This window comes from Eleutherodactylus coqui, chromosome 1, assembly GCF_035609145.1.
Source record: "Eleutherodactylus coqui strain aEleCoq1 chromosome 1, aEleCoq1.hap1, whole genome shotgun sequence".
Lineage (NCBI taxonomy): Eukaryota > Metazoa > Chordata > Amphibia > Anura > Eleutherodactylidae > Eleutherodactylus > Eleutherodactylus coqui.
The window spans coordinates 331,322,394-331,344,992 of NC_089837.1; the positions used below are offsets into that span (position 1 = coordinate 331,322,394).

At 43.5% G+C, this 22,599-nt stretch overlaps 1 protein-coding gene across 2 annotated transcripts in view; it reads left to right on the forward strand.

The window, feature by feature from the left end:
* Positions 1 to 22,599, forward strand: part of DTX2 (deltex E3 ubiquitin ligase 2) — a 62,880-nt gene that overhangs the window by 25,979 nt on the left and 14,302 nt on the right. The window contains exons 3-5 of one of the 2 annotated variants that reach the window (XM_066575310.1): positions 4,105 to 4,708; positions 7,804 to 7,862; positions 11,266 to 11,400. In XM_066575310.1, the coding sequence (XP_066431407.1) occupies positions 4,105 to 4,708; positions 7,804 to 7,862; positions 11,266 to 11,400 (798 nt within the window). The remainder of the gene's footprint in view (positions 1 to 4,104; positions 4,709 to 7,803; positions 7,863 to 11,265; positions 11,401 to 22,599) is intronic. The other variant, XM_066575319.1, reaches the window with a different exon arrangement.

A 22,599-nucleotide genomic window follows, 5' to 3' on the forward strand; every position in this document is an offset into this window, starting at 1 on the left:
GGTAGTTATGCTGCACGGTACAGCATATCTGCAAATAATGACGTATTTTTGAGGCCTACAAGTAAGACTAGTTGCGTTCCCCCCTCTGTTGTTGTCCTCTTTAACCCCTTAATGACGCGGCCCTTTTTTTTTTTTTTTTCTATTTTGGTTCCACCCCGCCCCTTCCCTTTTAAAAAAAATCGGAGCTCCTTTATTTATCCATAGACATTGCTGTATTAAGGCTTGTTTTTTGTGGGCCGAGTTGTAGTTTTTAATGGTGCTATTTAAAGTACCATATAATGTACTGAAAAACTTTAAGTGGAGTAAAATGAAAAAAAACATTTCACCATCTTTCAGTGCGTTTTGTTGCTACGGCGCACAAACCGCAACAAAAATGACCTGATAACTTTATTCTATGGCTCAGTGTGATTGCTAAGATACCAAACTTGTACAGTCGTTTTTTTTTTTGTTGTTGTACTACTTTTATTTATTTATTTTTTTTTAAAGACGTTTTATTTTTTTCAATAATTTTCTGCGCACAATAACTTTAAAACATTTTTTTTCTGTCGCTGTAGTTGAGTGAGGGCTCGTTTTTTGCGGGATGTCCGGTAGTTTCTGTTAGTAACAATTCGAACTACACACACCTTTTTGATCGCTTTTTATTGTGTTTTTTTCCTGGGAGACAGGGTGACTGAATTTCTGGCGTTCTTTATTTTTATTTTTTCAGACATTCGCTTTGATGACGTAAAATCTGCAGTGAAAGTCCGCATCGTAAACTGACGAGCTGCAGACTGTAAAAGCCGCCCTGCAGTCAATCTACGTCGCAGGCTTTTTCTGCAGCGTGTAGATGAAATGTTTTTCAGATCCTCCTCCACAATTTCTGTACTGTAAAATGCTGCAGGTTTCTCACAGCTAATTCAACTGGGGCAGATCTTGAATTTTCTAACATGTGAACATAACTTTTCCCTGTGTGTGTTTTTTTGTTTTTTTTTGCATCAGAGCTGTGTTTTTCTGCAAAAACACTGCTGCCACTTGCGATTTTTCTTGCGGGATTTTGCTGTGATTAATTTTTTTTTTGTGCAAAAGACGATTGGACATTTCAATGTTAAAATCGCATCGCACAAAAATCGCAAGTTTGTGCTTTGCTATGCAATAAAAAGGAGGCTCTATAGGGTAACATTGTAGATGGGAAGGGGTGGGGGTGGGGGGACACCGCAAAATGCAGAAAGATGGGGCATGCCGGAATATTTTTTTTCTCGCAACATCGCATGAGTGAAGGAAACCATTGCTTTCAAAATTCTGCATTTTCACTCGCATCACTCAAAAAAAGCGCAATTTTCTCGCAAGTGTGGTTGCACCCTTAGACAGTTTAACTTCAGTTTTGAGGATGGAAAGTATCAGAGAGGACAAGTGGCTGGGAAACTCTACATAGCTGCTGAATTTTGGTCAAGTGTTTCTTATCTTTTCTTTTACGTACTTTATTTTTGCTGGATTTTTCTCTTACATATTTGTGTGACTTAACATCACTTCACTTGACTATCCCTATAGCTATTTCCTCGTAGACCTCTTCTTGATTCATGTTATAACATACAGAATATTGACTTGCATGAACAGAGTAATTCAGTCCAACCCCCTGAATCCTCTGTATACAGTACTTGTATGCACCTGATATGACTAAGTAAAGCTCCATAGCTTCTTAAATGGCCACTTAAGGCTTCGATTTAGTCTTCTAGCAGCTGAGGACCCCTCCATACAGTACTTGCTACAGTATCTACATTGCTGGCCATAATGTCTCCCACCCCGGCCACATCACTCTTCTCTTCCTCCGGCGCTGCAGTCCTCACCTTGTCATTTAATAACTCAGTCCACTTACTCTAAAACTTCCTCTTCCTGTGGCCAGCAGAGAAACTCCCTGCATGAGTGATCTGTAACAGATTGCATCTGTCGGGAGTAATTACAGTGGGAAACGATTTTTCTTCCTAATTTCCATTTGAGGTGTATTATATTCTTGAAATGCGCTCGCTGATGTAGCCAAGTCTTTGTTTCTGCAATAGGATCAGGCACAGTCGCAGTGCTTGCAGCTATTTTCTTGGAACTCTTCCCTTTTGCAGAGAGACAGAATATGCTCCAACGACCGCAATTATACATTGACCAATGTCTTACAAATTGAGAGATAGGGAGGGAGAAGTAAGGCTGTGCTTCTGATAGTTCTGTATTACAAAGCTGATTAAAATGTGACTGGAAGGACAGTGGATAATCTGTTGGGAAACTCATGTGTCCTCAAAATACCTCTGTGTCTTAGTAGACATGGGAATGCTCTGATATGTGAGGGGATTAAAATAACACCATGTGACTCTTTCAACATTTTCTGCCACTATTGCCCCTTAAAGAAAAAAAAAACATTGGGTAGGGCTGCCCTTGGCCCATTGGTCTTCGATAAATGGGCCCATTGAATGAAGCGGCTGAGCACATGCTTGACTGCCACTCCAGTCGCATTCCTCTGCGCGTCTTTGTGCATTGAGTAGTTATCGGGGCTCTGGATAGGTAATAAATGGCCATTGTGGAAAAGCCCCTTTTAACCCATTAATGACACAGGACATAGTTATATCCTGTGCATTCAGGGTCTGTATGGAGGGGGATCGGGAGCCAATAATGACCTGTCTATTGCAGAAATGCTGTAGATTTTGACACAGAATTTTCTGTTGCAGAATAGCCGCAGCATTTCCGCTACATGTAAATGATTTTGCTTTAATAAGCAGGACTTGGGCTCAGATATGGCTTTAAAGATTAAGACAATATGAAAGATTTAACAATTTATTCAAATTAAGTGCATACTGATTATTGTCCTTTTGCTAATCTTATATATTTTACACACACGTGTCTATACACTTACAACTTAGATCACATCATAAAGTATATAGATTACCACTTGTATCACATCGCTGGAAAGGTAGCAACATCTGACTTGTATATCAGCAGCCGGAGAAGACCACTTTTAAACGTCACCAAGACAGAAATTCAGCAGGAAACTGGATAGGTAGAGCTTCACCTTACTTGTCTGACTACTGTCTTGGGCAGGAAAGCAAAGCTTTTATACTAACTTAGCAAAAAAAAAAAATGCCTACATGTGGGTTTCCTAGTCTCCATGGGGCAGAAAAATAAACCTATTGTGTGCAATCTTTATCTAAAACCTACACAGCTGATCCTCCTCCCAGATGCATGATGGCATGACTTCGTGTGCTAACTGTTAAAACATACAGGTCTACATTTTATTGCACAGCCATAAATCCCTCCTTAAACATGGACTTTAGTTCTGTCTAGGACAGAAGAGCACTGTAGTTCATTCATGGCTAAAGGCTGGTTTAGACACAATGATTCTCGTTCAAAAAATCACACAAAGCTGTCTTTTGAGCGAGAGTCGTTGGGTCTAATTGCAATGACATCGTGCGTTTTTCGTTAACGAGTCGCTGATCTTTCCGCATGCTAATAGAGAACAATCAGCCTTATCAGGAGTTCACAGTGGGATACCGCTGATACTATTGTTTCAGCTGTATCCCGCTCCGTGAACACAGCCCGGGTATGAAGAACACAGAGCTCCATCTGTGTTCTGCACACCCTGCTTGAAGAGAGAAGAGCACCGCACAAGACAAGTAGCCCCGCTGGTCTTCTGCATAACCCGCTCGGTGAGTTCAGCTGTATAACAGCTGTGCGCTCCGTGAACACAGCAGGAGTATACAGAAGACAGTGCTCCAGTTGTGTTCTGTATACCCCGCTCAGAGTGCTAAGTGAGCGCTCAAAACTGTCAATCAAACTGCCGTTTGAGCGATCGCCTTGTCCTGGGAATGCACACAACGATTATCGCTCAAAAGATGTTTTTTGAGCGAGAATCGTTGTCTAAACCAGGCATAAGAGAAGCAAAATGTAGTCTAGATAATACATATATAATCAAACAATCGCAATATTATGTTGCAAGTAACGTGAAGTTGTACATGGTACAGTCTTCTAAGCCTCCCAATGTTGACCATTAATGCAGGTTTTATTGTATATGAAGTAAATGTAGGGTGCTGCAGGATAAGTGTGAGCTCTACATCACTGACTTATTTTCCCTTTTCTGTTCTCCCTCAGGAACCATGCGGTATGTACGAAAAAGCCTTTATTCACTAGACTCTGCACCAGCCAAAGGAATTTCCTGGGAATGGATGAATGATGATGGCTCTTGGACAGCTTATGAAACGCAAATTTGCATATTTATAGAGGAAAACTTTAGCAAGGGCCAACCAGCTATAGATCTTGGAATATTTGGACTATGTTACCACATTGACTTTCTTATACTTGTTCAGACAAATCAAGTCACTGGTTTTCGACGGCAAATCCATAGACTTATCGATATACCTTATCCATTAACTACCAAAGCGGGACCCGCGCATAAATCCTCTGCCTGTGCTTGCCACCAGTGTCTTGCAAGTAATGGTGCAGGGCCCATGCCCGTTCGGTATAGACACTCAATGATTAATCTGTCTGCTTCCTCAAACTACCCAAACGCCAGTCGGACATCTAACAGCAATGCTGGTTACTTACCTTATTCAAAACCAGCAATGACTAGTGCAAAATCGGCCCCAAAGCTTAACAGCTCTTGGTTGCCCCCATTAACCTCAATGCAGTTTCCTGTTCCTCCTTCTGCTAATGGAATGCAGTTTCTTGGACATCCTCCTCCTACTAACGGAATAAGGTAAATGATTGCTACACTGTTTATTTTTCTATTAGGTGTTTGTTATAATGTAGGTTTAAAGTGTTGTCTCTGGACTTAAAGGGGTTTTCCAGGACTCAAGCATAAAGTTAAAAGGACTTAAAATTGTTTAAAAACTGAATACTCTCCTCTCCGATTCGCTCTCTGTCTGGGGCTGCAGCACTGGATGGGGAGCGACCGTAAGAGGCGAGTATTCCCTTTTTATTTTAAGCCTTTTTTAAATGTAATTTTAAGTCCTGGAAAATACCTTTTTTAACTATTAATACGGTATATCCGTACTAGATCATACACAACATAGGTTTTCAACCTTAATCAGTAACTGTCTAAATATTGCTGCTATGTACTTGTTTTTGGCGTCCCCTGGTGTTCCCCGTGAAAGCCAGTGGAATCCGCATCTGAATTTTTCAAATCTCGTAACTTGCTGCGGAGTTGCATATTTTTGTAACAGAATTGCACTGCAGTGTACCACGAATCAACATGCAACCTGCATGCAGAAAAAAAAATGTACTGTATCTTCTTGACTGTGGTACGGATGCAGTGACCAAAATTGCCATGTGAACGTATCCAGATATATCCATTAAGTTTTCTATTACTGCTTATGATGCCCACAGGTGTTCATGGGATTTCCCTTTTACATCGTCTACTTATGTGGCGAATGTTGGTTGCGTGTCATGTGCAAGAGGTTCCAGGTGGTCTTGATTTAACTATTTGGGTATTTAAGACCACCAGCAGTAGCAACATTAAGGCCTCCCCCACACAGGCGTTCGCCATGCTGCGTTTACTGCAGATTCAGACAAGTTTCAGGACAGCTGAAAAAGCAGCCAAGGATGCTGGAAAAAAAATCACTACTCACCTGGAAGATGTCATTGGGGTCCCCGGACCTCCGTGCAGCCTTCCCTGCACCTGTCAAGCTGTCAGGAGATCTTTTGCTAACGACGGCGATGTGGAAATCCCCACCTCTAGCAAGAGCTTGCCCTGATTTGGCTGAGTCAGCTGATTGACAGCTGTGATGGTGCATTCAGCGCTGGCTATGATTGGCTGAGGGCTGTCACTCACATCTGACTCAGCCAATCAGAGCAATCTCTGGCTAGAGGCAGGGAATTCAATCTCTGTCTCTAGTAGAAGATGCTCTGTCGGTGTAACAAGTGGACGGGAGTCTGCATCGCAGCATCGGGGAACCCCGATGACACCTGCCAGGTGAGAATCACTTTATGGTTGTGCAGCTAGTGCTGGCGTTTAGCACTGCCCAAGACGCGGCACACTACGTTTTGACGCTGTACAAAAATGTGTGTGTGAGGGAGGCCTAAGAGCATCACGACCACCAGGGGTTGCGTTAACCAGTATCTTATCAGTAATATCTAGGCACAGGACCAAATTACTCTAATTGGTATTTTTTGCTAGTTCTATGGTAGTAGAGTAAATTAATATTTCTGAGGCCATTTCTTCGAGCCTAATGATTAAATACTAGAGTTCTAGATAACCAGCCAGACACATCTATTGGTCAGTTTTGGCTTTTGAAGGGTAATTCCTAGACCTCGAGGTACTTTGCACTAAGATGGAAGGGTATTTTCGCCCAGGTTTTTTAGCACGTGAATTTTGTCCTTTGTGAGATGCACAGATTTTACATGAAAAAGCAGCCCATCTCTTACAATGGGTCTACTAACATGAGCAATTGTTCTCACAGCTATGTGGCCAGATAGAAAGATTGCAGTATGTGGTGATTTTTGGGGGGATTTTTACTCCTTTCCTATGGTACCAAAAAAATGCATTGAACTTTCGAGTGCACTGCGATTTAAAGAAAAAAATGCTATTGAAATGGCATGCTATTTTCACGCATGTGTACAGTGATAGTTTTGCATTGCATTCGCATAGAAAATTGCACGTGTGAGTGTGACATCTCAGACCAATATTGTACTGGCCCGTGTGAATGCAGCCTTAGGCTAGGTTCACGTGGGGCAGATTTTCAGCAAAATTTCTGTGTGGACAGAAAATCTGCAGCATTTACAGCAGCAGCAAAATGGATGAGATTTTCCAAGGATGAAATCCGCACAAAACCCGTGCGTAAATTGACATGCCTTATGGATTTTAAATCCATGGCATGTATTTTTATAGCGCTAGATTCCACCTCTACACCAAAATTCGCATTAAAATCCGTGTCAAATCACACCAAAATGTGCTGTTTTTGATGTGGCTTTTCTGTGGACACAGAATAGAATAGAAACTGCAGGTGGCGCTATTCTAACATGAGTCAAGGAATGTCTTGGGCACAGAAACCGATTTCTAATTTATTTTTATCTTTTTAAATTTTTAAATACAAAAAGTGTGCATAATTATGGTCTGGATTAAAAGGGGTCGTACCAGAATTTTAAGTTATCAACTATCCATAGCGGTCAGACCCCCCCCACTGATCAGCAAGTTACCCCCCTTTCCTGTGTACAACAATTGATATTGCGGACGGGCTGCGGGAAAGCAGGATTCTCAAAAAAAATAAAATGCTGCGCATGTACGCCAGCCGCAGCTTCCGCACACATCCGCAGTACAGAAAAAAGACCCGGACTGGTAAGTAGAGCTCTCAGCCGCGGGCAGGGTCTATTTTTTAAGTTCCCGCATGCGAAATCCAACTTGCCCGTGGACACGAGGCCTTAAGTTGTAAAACATTTTTTTTTCTTTCTAAAGGAACTTTAGCTGCTCATTCTAGAATAAGGTCCAAAGCATGAGCAATCCAGGGGACATGAAGCATGTAAGCTTTAAGTATGAAATGTATGAATACCATACTGCAGCATCATAGGCTGGGGTGCTTGTTAAAGGGGTTGCCTAGAAATATTAAACATGGCTACTTTTTCCCAAAATCTGCACCACACCGGTCTACAGTTTGTCTGGTATTGCAGCTCGGCTGCATTGTAGTGATTGGGGCTGAGCTGCAATATGGCAAACAGCCTGTCACTAGGTATGGTGGAAGAAAGCAGCCATGGTTTTGTAGTCCTGGAGAACCCCTTTTTAATCTTCCTAAACATGAAAGTAGAGCCTGGATTTTAGTGTTTTGTCAATTCATGTTTGTTTCAATTTTGAATTTCTAGCATACCATCCCTTCCTGTCCAGAATCTGAAGAACAGTTCCACGAAACAGGCTATTGCAGGTAAAGTAATAGAATCGGTAAAAGCCTTAAATGGGTTTTCTGAGGATTTAATGTTACACAAAACCATGCTCCGCTTGCAGCACTAACATCACAACATACATGCTCACCCTTCTGCTGCCGGCTCCCTGGTTCCCACTACTGGCTGCAGGGAGCCGGCAATGATGTCCCCAACAAAAGGGCCATGTGATGGCAGCGATGGACGAGTGTGGGGGGCAGTATGTGTTCTGTGATTTTACTGCTGCAAGGTTTTGTTTAACACCTATGTCCCCGGATAACCCCTATACGTTTCTGAGCATGTAAATCTTTATTTTATGGGATGGGGCTCTGTATATTAGTGTTCACTATTTTCTTCCTTTCTATCTGGGTTCCGTTGCACTTTGCCGGGCAGAATAGTGTATTATGTCGTATAGCTCTGCCCGGCAAAAGACAGGAAAAAACGGATACAAATGGTTAGGTTTAGTTATGGACGCCACTCAGTGGTGTCCATAACTAAACGGATAATAGTGGATCCGTTATGGCTTCTACAACCAAAAACCGAAGCAATGGTAGCAGTGTGAGTGAACCTTTATGCTGGGTTCACACGGAGCGGAATTGCTGCTGAAGTTCCCCGAGGACCCTCCGCACGTAAATCCCGCTGCATTTACAGTAGCAGAAAAGTGGACAAGATTTTTAAAATCACAAGCTGTGAAAATAACCTGCACAAAATCCGTGCGGAAACTGACTTGTGGCGCAGAATTCACATCCACGACACGTCAATTGTGTCTCAATCTCCATTGCTGAATTCACCTCATTCGCAAACCCAACGCCAAATGGTGTGGTCTTGGAGGCAGGCATTTCGCGGTGGATCTGCAGCCCCGTGTGAACCCATGTTTACATTCTGTAAAACGTTAGTCTAGTTCAGCGCTTCAGTAGACTTCTGCTTGACTAATATTTGCATTTACTAACATGCACTGTCCTAGTCCTGCACAGTATACATGGGGTTTACTTGTGAGCTGATTATTGTATATACTCTGCTGACTTTAAAAGAGTCGTACCCAACTATGGACACCAATAACCCTTTCTGGACCTTGCACCTGGCATTTACACTTCTACTTTACTCTTTCGACTCTAGACTGAAGCTATCATTATGGCTGCATTGGCAGGATTCATGCAGCCTGACTATTATATCCACCTGCACATGGCAGAGACCGATTCCGCATGTGGGAGCCCGCAGCGGAATCCAACCCTGGCAGCAGCGGGTTCCACGCATACCTGTAATTTATCATCTTTTTCTAATTCCTCCCCCAACCCCCCCGCACCGTCGCTAGGTGATGACGCAGAATTCACAACCTGTCCACAATGTTAATTGCGGATGGTCTGCGAGTCGGACTGCTTCCATTGACTTCAATGAAAGCCATCCATGCGGAGCCCACACAAAAATGGAACATGCTGTGATTTTTCCTTTTTTTCCCTCTGCTTGTGGAACCGTGGATTCCGCAGCAAAAAATCTGTCTGTGTGCAAGCGGCCTATTGGAATGCATCTTCATCAAATTATTGGGTCCCAAACAGTCTCTCCTGCAGCATTGGTTTAGTCTCTTGGAGCGAAAAATAGCCTTGTCCATTAAAACCAATCCAGCTTTTATTTTCTAATCCGCTCTGGAAAATTGCAATGCGGGCTGCAGTTCCTATAGGCTACAAGGCTAATGTATCAGATGTCGCAGTGGAACATGAGGCTTTTGTATCTCCTGAACGCCCTCCAGTGTTTTCAGTTTCATTGCAGGTTCTGATGAATGGGACTGTAATGTTCAGACCTCGCTTCCTGTAAGATCAAGTGTTAGATGTTCTTCTGCAGTAAAGGCCTTCTGTGTTGCTATGGCATTCGTAGCTTGGATCTGCTCTAGACAGGAATGCAGACAATCCCCCTCCTGCCTGCAGCCTAGATCACGGCCATGTGAGGGGGATTGGAAGCTCGGCTATACCTTGTCACAGCCTAGATCAGGGGCATGGGACACGAGGAATACAGGACAAGAGCAGCTCTGTACAAATGTACCAACACGAAAGCCAATCAAAATAATCCTAATCCCATTCTATCATCACTCAATATGGGCCCTGCTTACGGGGACCGCTAAGAAAGGAGTATATGCTTCTAATAAATTAGATCTTTGTTACACAAAGTACCGAGGAGAAGCCTGTGCATGCTGCTACAAACGTAGCGTCCCTGAGAAACTATACAACTTGGGAGCAGTCGGAGTACTGTTTGGTATGCTTTTATTTCAATGAATAGGGCTCCTAAAAGATTGCAGAAAGGTCTGCTTTTTCTTTCTCAGGAGAAACCGCGCCACTTGTGTCTATAGGCTGTTTCTGCTATCACAGCTCTGCCCCATTAAAGTTACACAGTAGTTAACCCAAAACTTTCTTCATCTCATTTCAGCTGTTAGTTGGCTTGAACTAACTGTTGCTTATGCTTCAGAATGCTGTTACAATATTGCTAGTTTATTTTCATGCTTATATTGACACCATTTCCTGTGTGCATATAGTAAATAGTAGTAACACGCTGAGTCTGGTCCTCTTACTGCTTGCTATGTAGTCTAGGTTTACCATTTTCATGTCACAATGGCTCAAAAAATAGATTTTACGGTTTATAAATGAGCTTTTTAACAAGTACCTGTGTTTCTTTATATTTTTTTTTTTCTTATTACTGTTTTGTTCATGGTTGTCTTTTAGAGATGAGCGAGCATACTCGTTAAGGCGATTTACTCGAGAGCGCATCGCCTTTTTCGAGTACCTGCTGGCTCGTCCCTGAAGATTTGGGTGGGGGGGGGGGTTGTTGAGGGGATCGGGAGGGAGATGTCTCACACTCTCCACCCTGCTCCCTTCTGCAGCCCCCCTGAATCTTCAGGGACGAGCAGGCAGGTACTCCAAATAGGCGGTGCTTTCTCGAGTAAATCGCCTTAACGAGTATGCTCGCTCATCTCTATTGTCTTTTTATTTGGTTAACGGATGGCTTTACAAAGTTGGTAGTTTTTCGCTTTAAAAAGGAAAGAAATCCTTCCCTTTTGTTATGCAAAAAAAATTTATGTTGAGGGTTAAAAAGAATCTATTGGCATAAAACAATCCTCCTTTCATACAGTAAGTATAATAATTCTTGGGAATATTCCATTTAATTTTGTATTTCATGTTCTCAGCACACCTCATTTTTCATCCCAAGTTTGCATGAATAGCACTGACAATCATATTCGCTTTAGCATGTGTTAATGAAATTCTCCATTTTTACCAAAAAAATTATATTTTTTTTGATTTTGCATATTTTGTTCTATACGGCACTTCCTGCTTTTATTTCGAATTTGTTCGATTTTGTGTTTTATTTTTATTTATTACCCTCCCCATTGTTTCCTTTTGCATGTGGATTTTCATGTATACCTAGGCATGACGGCTATTCTGATGTCTGCGGCTGGGCTCCCCGTACGCCTTACCTCTTCGTCTGCACCCACCAACCCACAAGTGGCCAGTAAACGCGATAAAAACTCAGTTAGGAGATTGAGGAAAATGCCAAAGAAAGGTAGTTTATCAATCCTTTCACACCCCTTTTTAAATCTTTTTTGTATGCTTTCAATTTTTTTTTTCTTTAACTCTAAGTTGCCTTTATGTGAGTTCTGTATTACCTCAAATATTATTTTTTCTTTTTTTTTTTTTTTTTGTCGAGAGGATCCTGCAAAAAATGCTTCTTGCTTTATGCTGCTGTTACATAATACGGGTAGTAGAATAGCACTTTTAAATGCAATACTTATAGTTTGTGATTATATATAATGTATACTGTACTGTTCTTGAGTTACAGAATGCATTTATAACCCAGAGCTGCATTTGCGATTCTGTTGGTAGCTGCCAGAATTGGTGGTTCTGTAAACACAATCAACTGTTGAGTCTAGTGTAACTAGCCAGCCAATCTACTATACTACGTTGCTGGAGAGTCGTGGTGTTTTGTGGCTGTTTAAATAATACATTGACTGAATAGATGTTTGGTGTAAAGGCTACATATCCCATATACAGTATGCACTGACCTAGCAGCTTGCTGAGAAATGTTAGCTAAGAAGCCCACAGAATTGCCACTTATTGCATTCTTATCCAAAAAGTGGTCAATTTTGTCACCTTATATTCAGTAAACTAAAATAATTCTCCATAACGAGAAGGAAAAATGAAGCAATAATTTTGTCTTTATCTTGAATGGGGTCATATACATGAGCGATACTCCTCCCCCCCCCCCCCCCTCCTTACCCGTCCACCGCATCGTGGTGCGAGAATTCATGGCATGTCCTATTTTTGAGCGGTCCCTTCGGATGCATTGCACAGTTTGAGAGCTGCACGTAAGAAAACGATGGGGAAACACTTGCCGATCCTCCCGCTTGGTTGAAAGCCTCACATCCACGGGGAAATCGCGCGTTGGCAAGTGCAGTATTGGGCCACGTTTCATGGCCCGATCTCGCACGTGTGAATTAGTCCTAAGTAGGATGAAGACCAGGGAGCTTACTTAACAGCAGAGAAGGTATCAACTATATCAGACTGTTGGCCATGGTTACCAAATCTTTGATACATTACTTGCGCTAAAGGGCGCATACCATTAATGAGTTTAAGGTTATGGCATCATTAACCATAAATAAGGATTCCCTGGTAAAAACAAAACGGTAATGGAGCCAACCATCTCACTGTTCTCCAGGCAGCCAAATTAACAGAGGCTAGAATGAGAGAAGCACTCCAAGAATTACAGATAGTTGCTGCATAGTCGAGAAATATTATAATATTTGGAAGAATTTACCAAATATGCTAAAATTTTGCTCTGCCCAACATCTGTGGCAGCAAGAGGGATAAGATCACTCAAACATAATGCAGCGAAGAGGTAAGCTTGACGGGTGATGAAAAGTTGGGTCACTATTTTGGGGGCAGCGGTGGACATACCAATAAATTGTAAGCTAGCATAGCGTTCCCATCCTCTTTAGGCACTGAAGTGATAGAGGGGAGGAGTGAGCACTGCATTTGCAGTAGTCGTAAAGGCAAACTGTACATTTAAGAGGTGCTGGGGAGGTGTATATGGTTATTATGGAGCAGTCATTCTGGTGGAAACAGACTAGTCCTTGAAGGCTTGACTAGAAATATCAAAATTGCACTGCTGTAGGCCCCCAATATTTTCCGTGCATGTGTGCGTCCCTATTGATTCTATGGGGATCTTGGTTGCACAAATGCATAGGAAAATTAGGCAGGCTGCATTTTTTGTTTGTTTTTTATTTTGTGGGAGACTGAAATGTGCACGAAAAATATACACCTGTGAAATCAATGGGTTTTATTCTCTGCGTTATGTACGTTCAAATACACATGTAAATACACCCGTGTGAAGGAGGCCTTAATGCGATATAGAGGATACCCGTATACTAATATTCCCACCCTTCAATCTGTGCAAGTTCTATATGTAGGAGATTTTTATTTATTTTTTTAAAGCTATTCTCATTTGCCACAAAGCTGTCTGTTCTCCAGTGTTTGTGTTATTACTGTTCTGCCTCCGCTCCTACTGCTGTCGTCCCCAGGCTGTAAGGCAAATCCGTTCTGTCAGGTAGATGGCTTATCCCCTTCACAGCGCCTGTTCCCCACTGGATCCCATGCACTGTCAAGGTCTCCTACAACATTGTAGACCTGATGCACTAAGACCCTGATGGTGCATTGGGTCCAATAACGATCGCTGTAAGGAGAGAAGCCGTCTGCAGCACAGAACGGCTTCTCAATACGCAGCACCTTTGGACAGGAGCGGAGGGAGGACAGTAATAACGCAAGCACTGGAGTCTACATCTTGAGGACACAGGAGAATTGAAAATCACTAAAATACCAAGGAAACAATTCTTAATAAACACTGATATGGGAACAGCTGTGCCTGCATCAGGTAAAGATGATTTCTCAGCCCCATCTTCACCCAGTTGCATAGCTGAAGAGAGGTTTTGTAAAAAAAAAAAAAAAAAAGGACAGAATAGGCTGATAAAACCAATTGCTTATGATATACAATATTTAAAGAGTAACCACTTTTTAATGAAGAAATGTAAAAACTGAGAACTACATAAGTAGTATCACCCCATCCATAACAACCTGTACTATAAAATATTACACTATTTATGCAACACAGTAAATTATGTAAAGACAAAATAATGGCAAATAGCAGTTTTACATTCATTTTTATTCTCCAGAACAGAAATAAAAAATAATCAAAAAGCCGTATATACATTAAAATATCAATAAAAACTACTACCCATATATACTGGCGTATAAGACGACTTTTGAACCCCGAAAAATCTGCTCTGAAGTCGGGGGTCGTCTTATACGCCGGTAATACAAAAAAAAGAGTGTCAAAAAAAAAAAAATCATTACTCACCTCCCCCGGCGTTCTGTGGCGCTGCTGCAGGCTGTCGCTCCCTCCTGGTCCCTGGCAGAGCATTGCTTTCTGGACGCAGGGCTTGAAATCCCCGCCTCCAGAAAGCTAATACTGTGATTAGCTAACACACGCCGTCAGCCAATCACAGCCATTCAATGACATCATTGAATGGCTGTGATTGGCTGAAGGCACGTGTGTTTTGTGGAGGCGGGGATTTCAAGCCCTGCGTCCAGAAAGCAATGCTCTGCCGGGGACCAGGAGGGAGCGACATCCTGCAGCAGCGCCGCAGAACGCCAGGGGAGGTGAGTAATGATTTTTTATTTTTTTTGCTCCGCTGTATTCCCGGCGTATAAGGTGACAGTTGGGGGGTCGTCTTATACGCCCTGTCGCCTTATACGCCGGTATACACGGTAATTGTCCTGTAAAAAAAAACCTACAGCTCTGATGAGAAAATAAAAATCCTATGGTTCAAGAACATGGTGACACACACACAAAAAATCTTTCTTATAAAAAAAAAAAGTCCGACCCCCCCCCCCCCCCACACACACTGTCAGCGTAAAGATCGTTCTCCTCTGCCACAGCTGTAACAGCTGTGGCAGAGAAGAACGATGTTAGCCCATTGAATTCAATGGAGCCGGCAATACAGCCGGCTCTATTGAAAGCAATGGGTTGCCGGCGTACGCGGGATGAATTGTCGGGAAGGGCTTAAATATATAAGCCCTTCCCTACAATTCATCCAGAAATGTGTAAAAATAAAAAATATATATATATACTTACCTGGTCCCGGCAGAACGATGTTAGCCCATTGATTTCAATGGAGCCGGCAATACAGCCGGCTCTATTGAAAGCAATGGGTTGCCGGTGTACGCGGGATGAATTGTCGTGAGCCAATCAGAGGCAGCCCTCACTCACCCATTCATGAATGGGTGTGAGTGAGGGATGCCTCTGATTGGTCAGGCTGTGACCAATCAGAGGAATCTCATTCAGCAGGCGGGGATTTTAAATCCCCGACTGCTGAATACTACTCACAGCTGTTTAGAGCAGTTCAGGAGAACTGCAGCCTGCCCCGCTGAACTGAACTCCGTCTCCCGGGACCAGGTGAGTATGTATATATTTTTCATTTTTACACATTTCTGGATGAATTGCAGGGAAGGGCTTATATATTTAACCCCTTCCCGACAATTCATCCCGCGATCGCCGGCAGCCCATTGCTTTCAATGGAGTCGCTTCTAGATGAATTGCAGGGAAGGGCTTATATATTTAAGCTCTTCCCGACAATTCATCCCGCGTACGCCGGCAGCCCATTGCTTTCAATAGAGCCAGCTGTATTGCCGGCTCCATTGAATTCAATGGTCAGTGCTCGTTTAATCGAGACGAGTACCGCGTGGTGCTCGTCTCGAGTAACGAGCATCTCGAGCACCCTAATACTCGAACGAGCATCAAGCTCGGACGAGTATGCTCGCTCATCTCTAGATAGGACTCCTCTAAATGCTTTGTATATTCATTGGCCAACTTTGTTTTATGAATACTCTGCTGTTCTGGAATAAAAGTTCTGACTGAAAGAATCCCAAAAATCTTCTGTATCATGGTTGAAGACCCACCTGGATTTAGAGGAGTCCTATCTGGTACAGGACTCCTACGAAGTAAGTTCATTCATCATTCACGTATTACTTATTATCCAATCATCAGGTGTGCGGGGTTTTTACTATATTTTGCTATGGTGTTTTATGAGCGAGGTACTTTTTCCTGCGTGGTGTTTCCCCTGACGCTCTCCCTGTGCATTAGGGATCTGTCTATTGGATATAACATAAGGCCCCCTTGGACTGGCTGTGTGGACGCCTGTCATCTGATGGGCTTAACACACCGTGTGAGTCCCCTTCTTTTCCATACAAATTGATCTCTTGTCCATTGATTGGAACGTGTATCCATGTATTGATTTTTAAAGGTTCAAAAAAGCTTTTAGAAAACAAACTCCAAGTAAAAACGCAGCCTTTATTGGAGAGACAAAAATGTTAAACTGCAAAAACTATCTATTTAGCCAAGGTGCAAAGTAGGGGGTGGGGGGGGAAAGTATATATCATAGAATACCAGCAGACAATCCCTCCCCCTCCCCCACCCCCGCATTCCTGCATTATTAAAAAAATACAGCTGGTTCTGCAAAATAAGCTTCACCTTGCTATGTCAATGGAGAAATAAAAAAAGCTTATCCTCAAAATGGTTGCAATGAAAACGCAACGATGACGACGTCCCGAAGGACACAAATGGCTGCATAATTAAGGGGATTAATGCACTTGGCTATGTCAGCAATGGTATATAATTGACTTGATTTATTAATGTACCTCTTCTGCCATGTTTGTTGCTGCAGCTGCTTTTCTCTACCTCTGGAAGGGTCAGCTTGCCTCATGCACCCTGTACAGACCATAACATGAGCAGGATCTCAGGATTTATCTCTAATGGGTTATGAAGCTGTGTCTGGGAGATGCAGGAGGCAGGACCTTGGATCTCCTGCCAGAGAGTTCATATGGTTTCAGTAATGGTGGAAATTGGTGACAAATGTGCCGTAGAGGCTGAGAGCAACGCTGTACATGAAGGGGGGGTGGGGGTGGGGGATGGGGAGAAGCCTGTTCTGTGCAGTGCTTGGGGGACACACAATACAAGAGTTGTAAGAATAATCTAGTTCATGGAAAACATAATTGTTGCAACTGCCAAATCTAGAAAGGAGGTTTAATGGGTTTCATGGGCATTAATTGAGGGTTTTGTTGCTTTGCCTTGAACAAACTATTAAACACTCTTTGGACGAAACACAATCTAAGGCCCCCTGGACACGGGCAGAATTTCAGTGGCGGGATTTCTCCCAGAATTTCCGCCTGTGTCCGCCTGCATAGGATTGCTTTAGATAACGCAATCCTAGTCAGACAGCTGTGGTTTGTCTGTGTGAAAACACACGCGGAAAACAAATTGCTGCATGTTGTATTTCTGTGCGGGTCTCGCAGAGGCCCGCACAGAAATGGCACTGGTAATGGGCCGGCTCCTCTGCGCATGTGTGTCGGCTGGCGCATAGTGGAAGATGCAGACGCCTGGAGTGTGTGAGCCGCAGGCCTTTCGCAGCGGGATCCGACCCGGCCGTCTGCAGGTGGCCTTAAGTACAGTATTAAAAAAACAAAAATCCTCGCAATGCAAAATGCATTACATTATATAACAGTCCAAAAACAGAAAAACAAAAGTTAGCAAAAAAATGTATAGCAATTAGAAGAATCACTACCGTGTTTCTCCAAAAATAAGTTTTATGTTAATTTTCGCCGCAATGGAGGCACTAGGTCTTTTCAGGGGATGTCTTATTATACTTAAATTACAGCCATGGTCTGGGTCCCTCCTGGTCTTTGGCGTTCCGGCACACTTGCTTGCAGTTCTCAGCTGCCGACAGAAGATCGCTTCCTGGTAACAGGGTTTGTTAGCCCCGCCTCCAGGAAGTGATGTCTCTCATAGGCTGAGCTGAAGCACTTGAGAACAAATTAATGCAGCGCTTGAAGAACCAATCACAGCCATTGCGTTGGTTCATTGAGCGCTGCATTGATTAGCTCAGCTGTAGCCCTAACCCCTCCCCACCGACTATAGGGATAGGTCTTATTTTTGGGGAAACTGGGTAGGAATCTAGAGCTCCTCACTCACATTTATGCTAAGTCTCTACTGCAAATGCCTGTCCTCTAGGATAATTCAATTTCTCATGCCTGTGAAAAAGGTACATGAACATACAATTTTTATGTTCTTCATTTCTACTCAACTTTGTACCATTTAGCGGTGTCTAGAAAACAAGTTACTTGTAAATTGTAGAAGACTCAATGGAAAAGATTTGATATTGAAAATGCGCCAGAAAGTTTGCACCACATTTTTGTTAGGCAATTTTGGACACTACCCCTCCACCTCTTTGCCACCCCAAACATTTCAAGAGTTGTGGTTTCATGGAAAATGTGGCACTGAGCAAAATTGCACCAAAATTTTGGTGCAAGAACTGTCCCAAGCTAACTGAAAAGTAGTATAAAGTTAAGACATGTATAAAGATGTGCCAGATATGCACTTTGTCAAAAAAAATTCAAACCCCTAGAAGGAGTTGTCATTTTGCTGCAAAACTCAGCATACAGTTACATACCGGGCAGATATACAAATGATTAGAGTTGTGGGGTGATTAGATGAACTCTTGTGCCACCTGAGGCCCTAAAAGTGGTTCCACCCTTGGTCTATAAAAAGGCTCTCAGAGGCTCCTTGTGTGTAGTGGACCTCTTTCGGCTTGTGTAGGGCTTGTTGACCACTAGACACCTCTGCAATGCAATCATAGATATTTTGCCCAGTTAACAGTTTGACAGTGAAGCATTATTGGAATGTGAGAACCTGGATGATCGTGTCAACTAATTTGCCCGCTACCTGGGCCATTCTGACCAGACGTTTAGGTGTTGGCTCCAGTGGATGTTTGAGGGCACGCACACAAGGTGAAAGGGGTTGTGCTCTAGAGGCAAGTTACAGCAAATGTGGACTGATATGCCACAGGATACCATACAGAACCTGTATGCCTCCATGTCCACCTGTATCACATCTTATATCCAAGCCAGAGGCGGCCCAACAGGGCACTAGAGACTCCCTTCAAGGGGACCGTTTTTTCATAATATGCTTTTGCTCTGATATTGTAATCCCTTATATCAATGTTGCACTCAGACAGTTTTTCAGTCGATTCCAACTCCTTCCAGCTGCTTGATTCTTTTTGACAATGAGCCATGAGCCGTTGTGCTATATCTGGCACGTTTTAAGACTTTCTACTGTTTGCATTGTATATTAGATGGGATTAGTAAATCTATCTCAATGATTTGCCACATACTGTAGCTGTAGTGGAAAGGTTATATAGCTCACAGGTTAACAATTATTAAACTAATACTGGATTTCAGGTGCTTTCCATCAAAAATTAAAATATCAAGTTAGAGGAAAATTATAAAAAAAAACTATAAGGCCACCTGCACACGAGCATTCCGGATTCCGCTAGCGGATTTTCACGCGCGTATGGTACCTAAATGTGCTTGCGGATAGGTGCGGATGCGTGAAAAATCACGCGCGGATATACGCGGATGTGTTGCGGGAAAAAAATGCGCAGAAAAACCAGCAGCCGCCCCTTATTGTAAACCCATCCCCTAGAGAACTGCCCATTCCTTGGAAAACAGCTTAAAAACCAACACCCAGACTCCGTTTTGTCCCTCTTGCTTGTGCGAGCACCGTTAAATTATTCTGGCAACATGCTTTCACCCGGTGAGCAGATGTCTTTGTGGGCATGGTTGATCCATGTAACTTTTTTCGGGCGCTTCTCCAGCGTGACTTTATTTCAGTCACTGCAAAAAAATTCACAAGAGGAATTCATTACTACAGATTTTGCGTTCTTACATCCTGCATTGGCAAGAAATACTACCAATCTCCCTCTACACATTGCGGGTGTCTGCTGAACAAGGCTATTAACCCAATAAATGCCGCTTCAGTGGCACCAGTGGAAAATACAACTGTTCCCGCAAAAAACAAACAGGGAGGGCTTAGTAACTTGGGCGCATCCTGGCGGCTGATGCACCCGTCTTCCTGCACAAGACGGCCGCAATGCAGGATGGACGTCTTTCCACAGAGCTGGAGGAAAAAACACAAGTCTGGCAATGGAGCCGTCATGTGCTCTTTTCTGCCAGCGTTGCGGAGAGTCGTCCGTCCTGCAGTGTGACCGTTTTGGTATCGCTGCATCCGTAAAAGTCTGATCTATCAAAGTAATGTATGATTTACCCTGCACGGTGAATGTGGTAAAAAAAAATAAAGAATGTACGCCCGAAATGCACTTTTTCGGTCACCTTATTTCCGAGAAAAAATGTAATAAAAGGCGATCAAAAAGTCAACTGTATGCGAAAATGGTACCAACAGAAACGTCAGGACATACCGCACAAAATGAGCCCTCACACAACTATGTCGCCAAAGAAATAAAAAAGTTATTGCACGCAGAAAATGGACACAGAAAATAATTTAAAAAATTAAATATCTTAAATACAAGTACTACAGCAAAAAAAATACTATATAAGTGTGGTAACGTAGTAATCGTACTGACCCATAGAATAAAAATATCAGGTCGTTTTTGTTGCACTTTGCGCGCTGCAGAAACAGGACGACCGAAAGATGGTGGAAAGTCTTTTTTTTTTTTTTCTCTCCGATTACAATTTTTTAAAGGTTTTTCAGTAAATTATATGGTACAATAAATAGTGCCATTGCAAAATACAACTTGTCCCGCAAAAAAACAAGCCCTTATACAGCGACGTCGATGGATAAATAAAGGAACTACGATTTTTTAGGGAGTAGGGGGAAAAAAAGGAAAAAAGCAAAAAAGCTCCGTCACTAAGGGGTTAAAAGTGGGGATGGAAAAAAGCACAATAAAAACAAAAGTAAAACTGCTTGGCCACTAAGGGGTTAAAATGAAAAAAAAGGACATTTGACGCAATAGCGAATAATACGCAAGTTCTTCTTTTCCGCTTCTATTGCGTTCGTCCAGGCATCCCCATAAACCTAAGCGGAGAGTTGAAGCCAGGATTGTTCCTTTCGATTCTTGTTTAAGTACTCTGGGCAGTTACTGTCCCATATGCTAGGGAAGTCCTGCATCTTTGCGACAAGTTTACCCATGTCGATTATTATTCGTTGTGGCTGCAGGCTTGTGGCAGGCTGGTGGCTTGTGGCTGCTGTCTGGTGGATGAGGTGACTAAAAGGGCAATGCTGCTTCTGAAATTTGCCTGTGAAGCTCTGCTGTGTGTTGGGATGCCTCCTACCACGCCTACTTCCTGTAGTCATAGCAACCAGTGACTCCATCTGCAGCTGCACTGCGGATGTACTGTGTGAAAAAACGCACCCATTCACTTGTATTGGAGGCTTCACGCGCAGAATCCGACCCAAATTAGAACAGGTCGCAGATTTTTTTCAAGCGCGTGAAAAAACGCGATACAAATCCGTCCGTCTGGGGACAACTGCGGATCCTCATAGGAGTATATTGGCTGCGGTCTGGGGCGGACAATGTGTGTAAAATAACGCGCTAGAAATTCCGTTCGTGTGCAGGCACCCTAAGGCCGCCTGCACACGAGCGGAAATCCCACGGCGGTATTTCCCGCGGGATTTCCGCCACTGAAAGTTTGCATAGGAGTGCATTACAATACGCACTCGTATGCAGACGGCCGCGGTTTGGCCACGCGAAATCTCGCGCGGCAACAAACCGTGGCATGTCCTAATTTTGTGCGGGGCACGCACTCACCCGGCCGCCGACTCCGGTCTGCGCATGCGCCGGCTGCGCGGCAGCCGGCACATGAAAGAGCCGGGGCCGCCAGGCACGGGTGAGTAAGTGCTCGTCCCTGCAGGCTCTCGGGTCGGGTCCCGCGGCGAGAATTCTCGCTGCCGGATCCGACCCGCTCGTCTGCAGGCGGCCTAAGGCTGTATTCCATGCCATGGTTTAATGTTGAAATAGCAGCACCTGTATTGAGAAACGGTTTCTCCAATGTCCCCCAACAGACTTGTATGAATATTTTTTTTAGGAAATATGGGTTTCCTGTTGAATAAAGTGTGCAAACCTAAGGCCGCCTGCAGACGGGCGGAAATTCTGCGGCGGGATTCCCCGCAGAATTTCTGCCCGTACACGCCTGCATAGGATTGCATTGCAATCCTATGCAGACAGCCGCGGTTTGTCTGCGCGAAAACCCGCCAGAAAACAAACCGCGGCATGCTCTAATTCTGTGCAGGGCTCTGCGCATGCGCCGGCAGCCGGCACATGAAAGAGCCGGAGTTGTGGGAGCGGGTGAGTTCCGCACTGCTCTCTGTAGATGCTCGGGTCAGGTATGGCTGTGAGAATTCTCGCGGCTTAAAGCTCACTGGACCGTGCCCAAACTGCTTTCCGGTGGCTCTCTAGCAACTGACAATGATTCATCTGCATGTCCTCCTTTAGAAGATCTGGAGTTTTAAATGAGTTGTATCAATAAGACCGTAAGGCCGCATGCACACGGCAGGTCCGTAGCCGGTGACCTTGTGTATCTGTCTTTTTTTTCCCCCCTTAATCTGTACTACGGACATTCCGTAATGTCCGCTGGTCGGATGGCTTCTATTGACTTTTAAGCCATCCGATTGGGTCAAACACGAAAATGGAGCATGCTGCGATTTTTGTATTTATTTTTTTATTTTAGATTTTGTTTTCGCTCGTGTGCATTAAGAATCATTTTTCCATTACATGCTATGGGCGGTATTTGCTGCGGATGCCCGCTCCAGATTCCGCAATTTAAATCCGTCTGGGTGCATTCACCCAAAGTCCCTTTTATG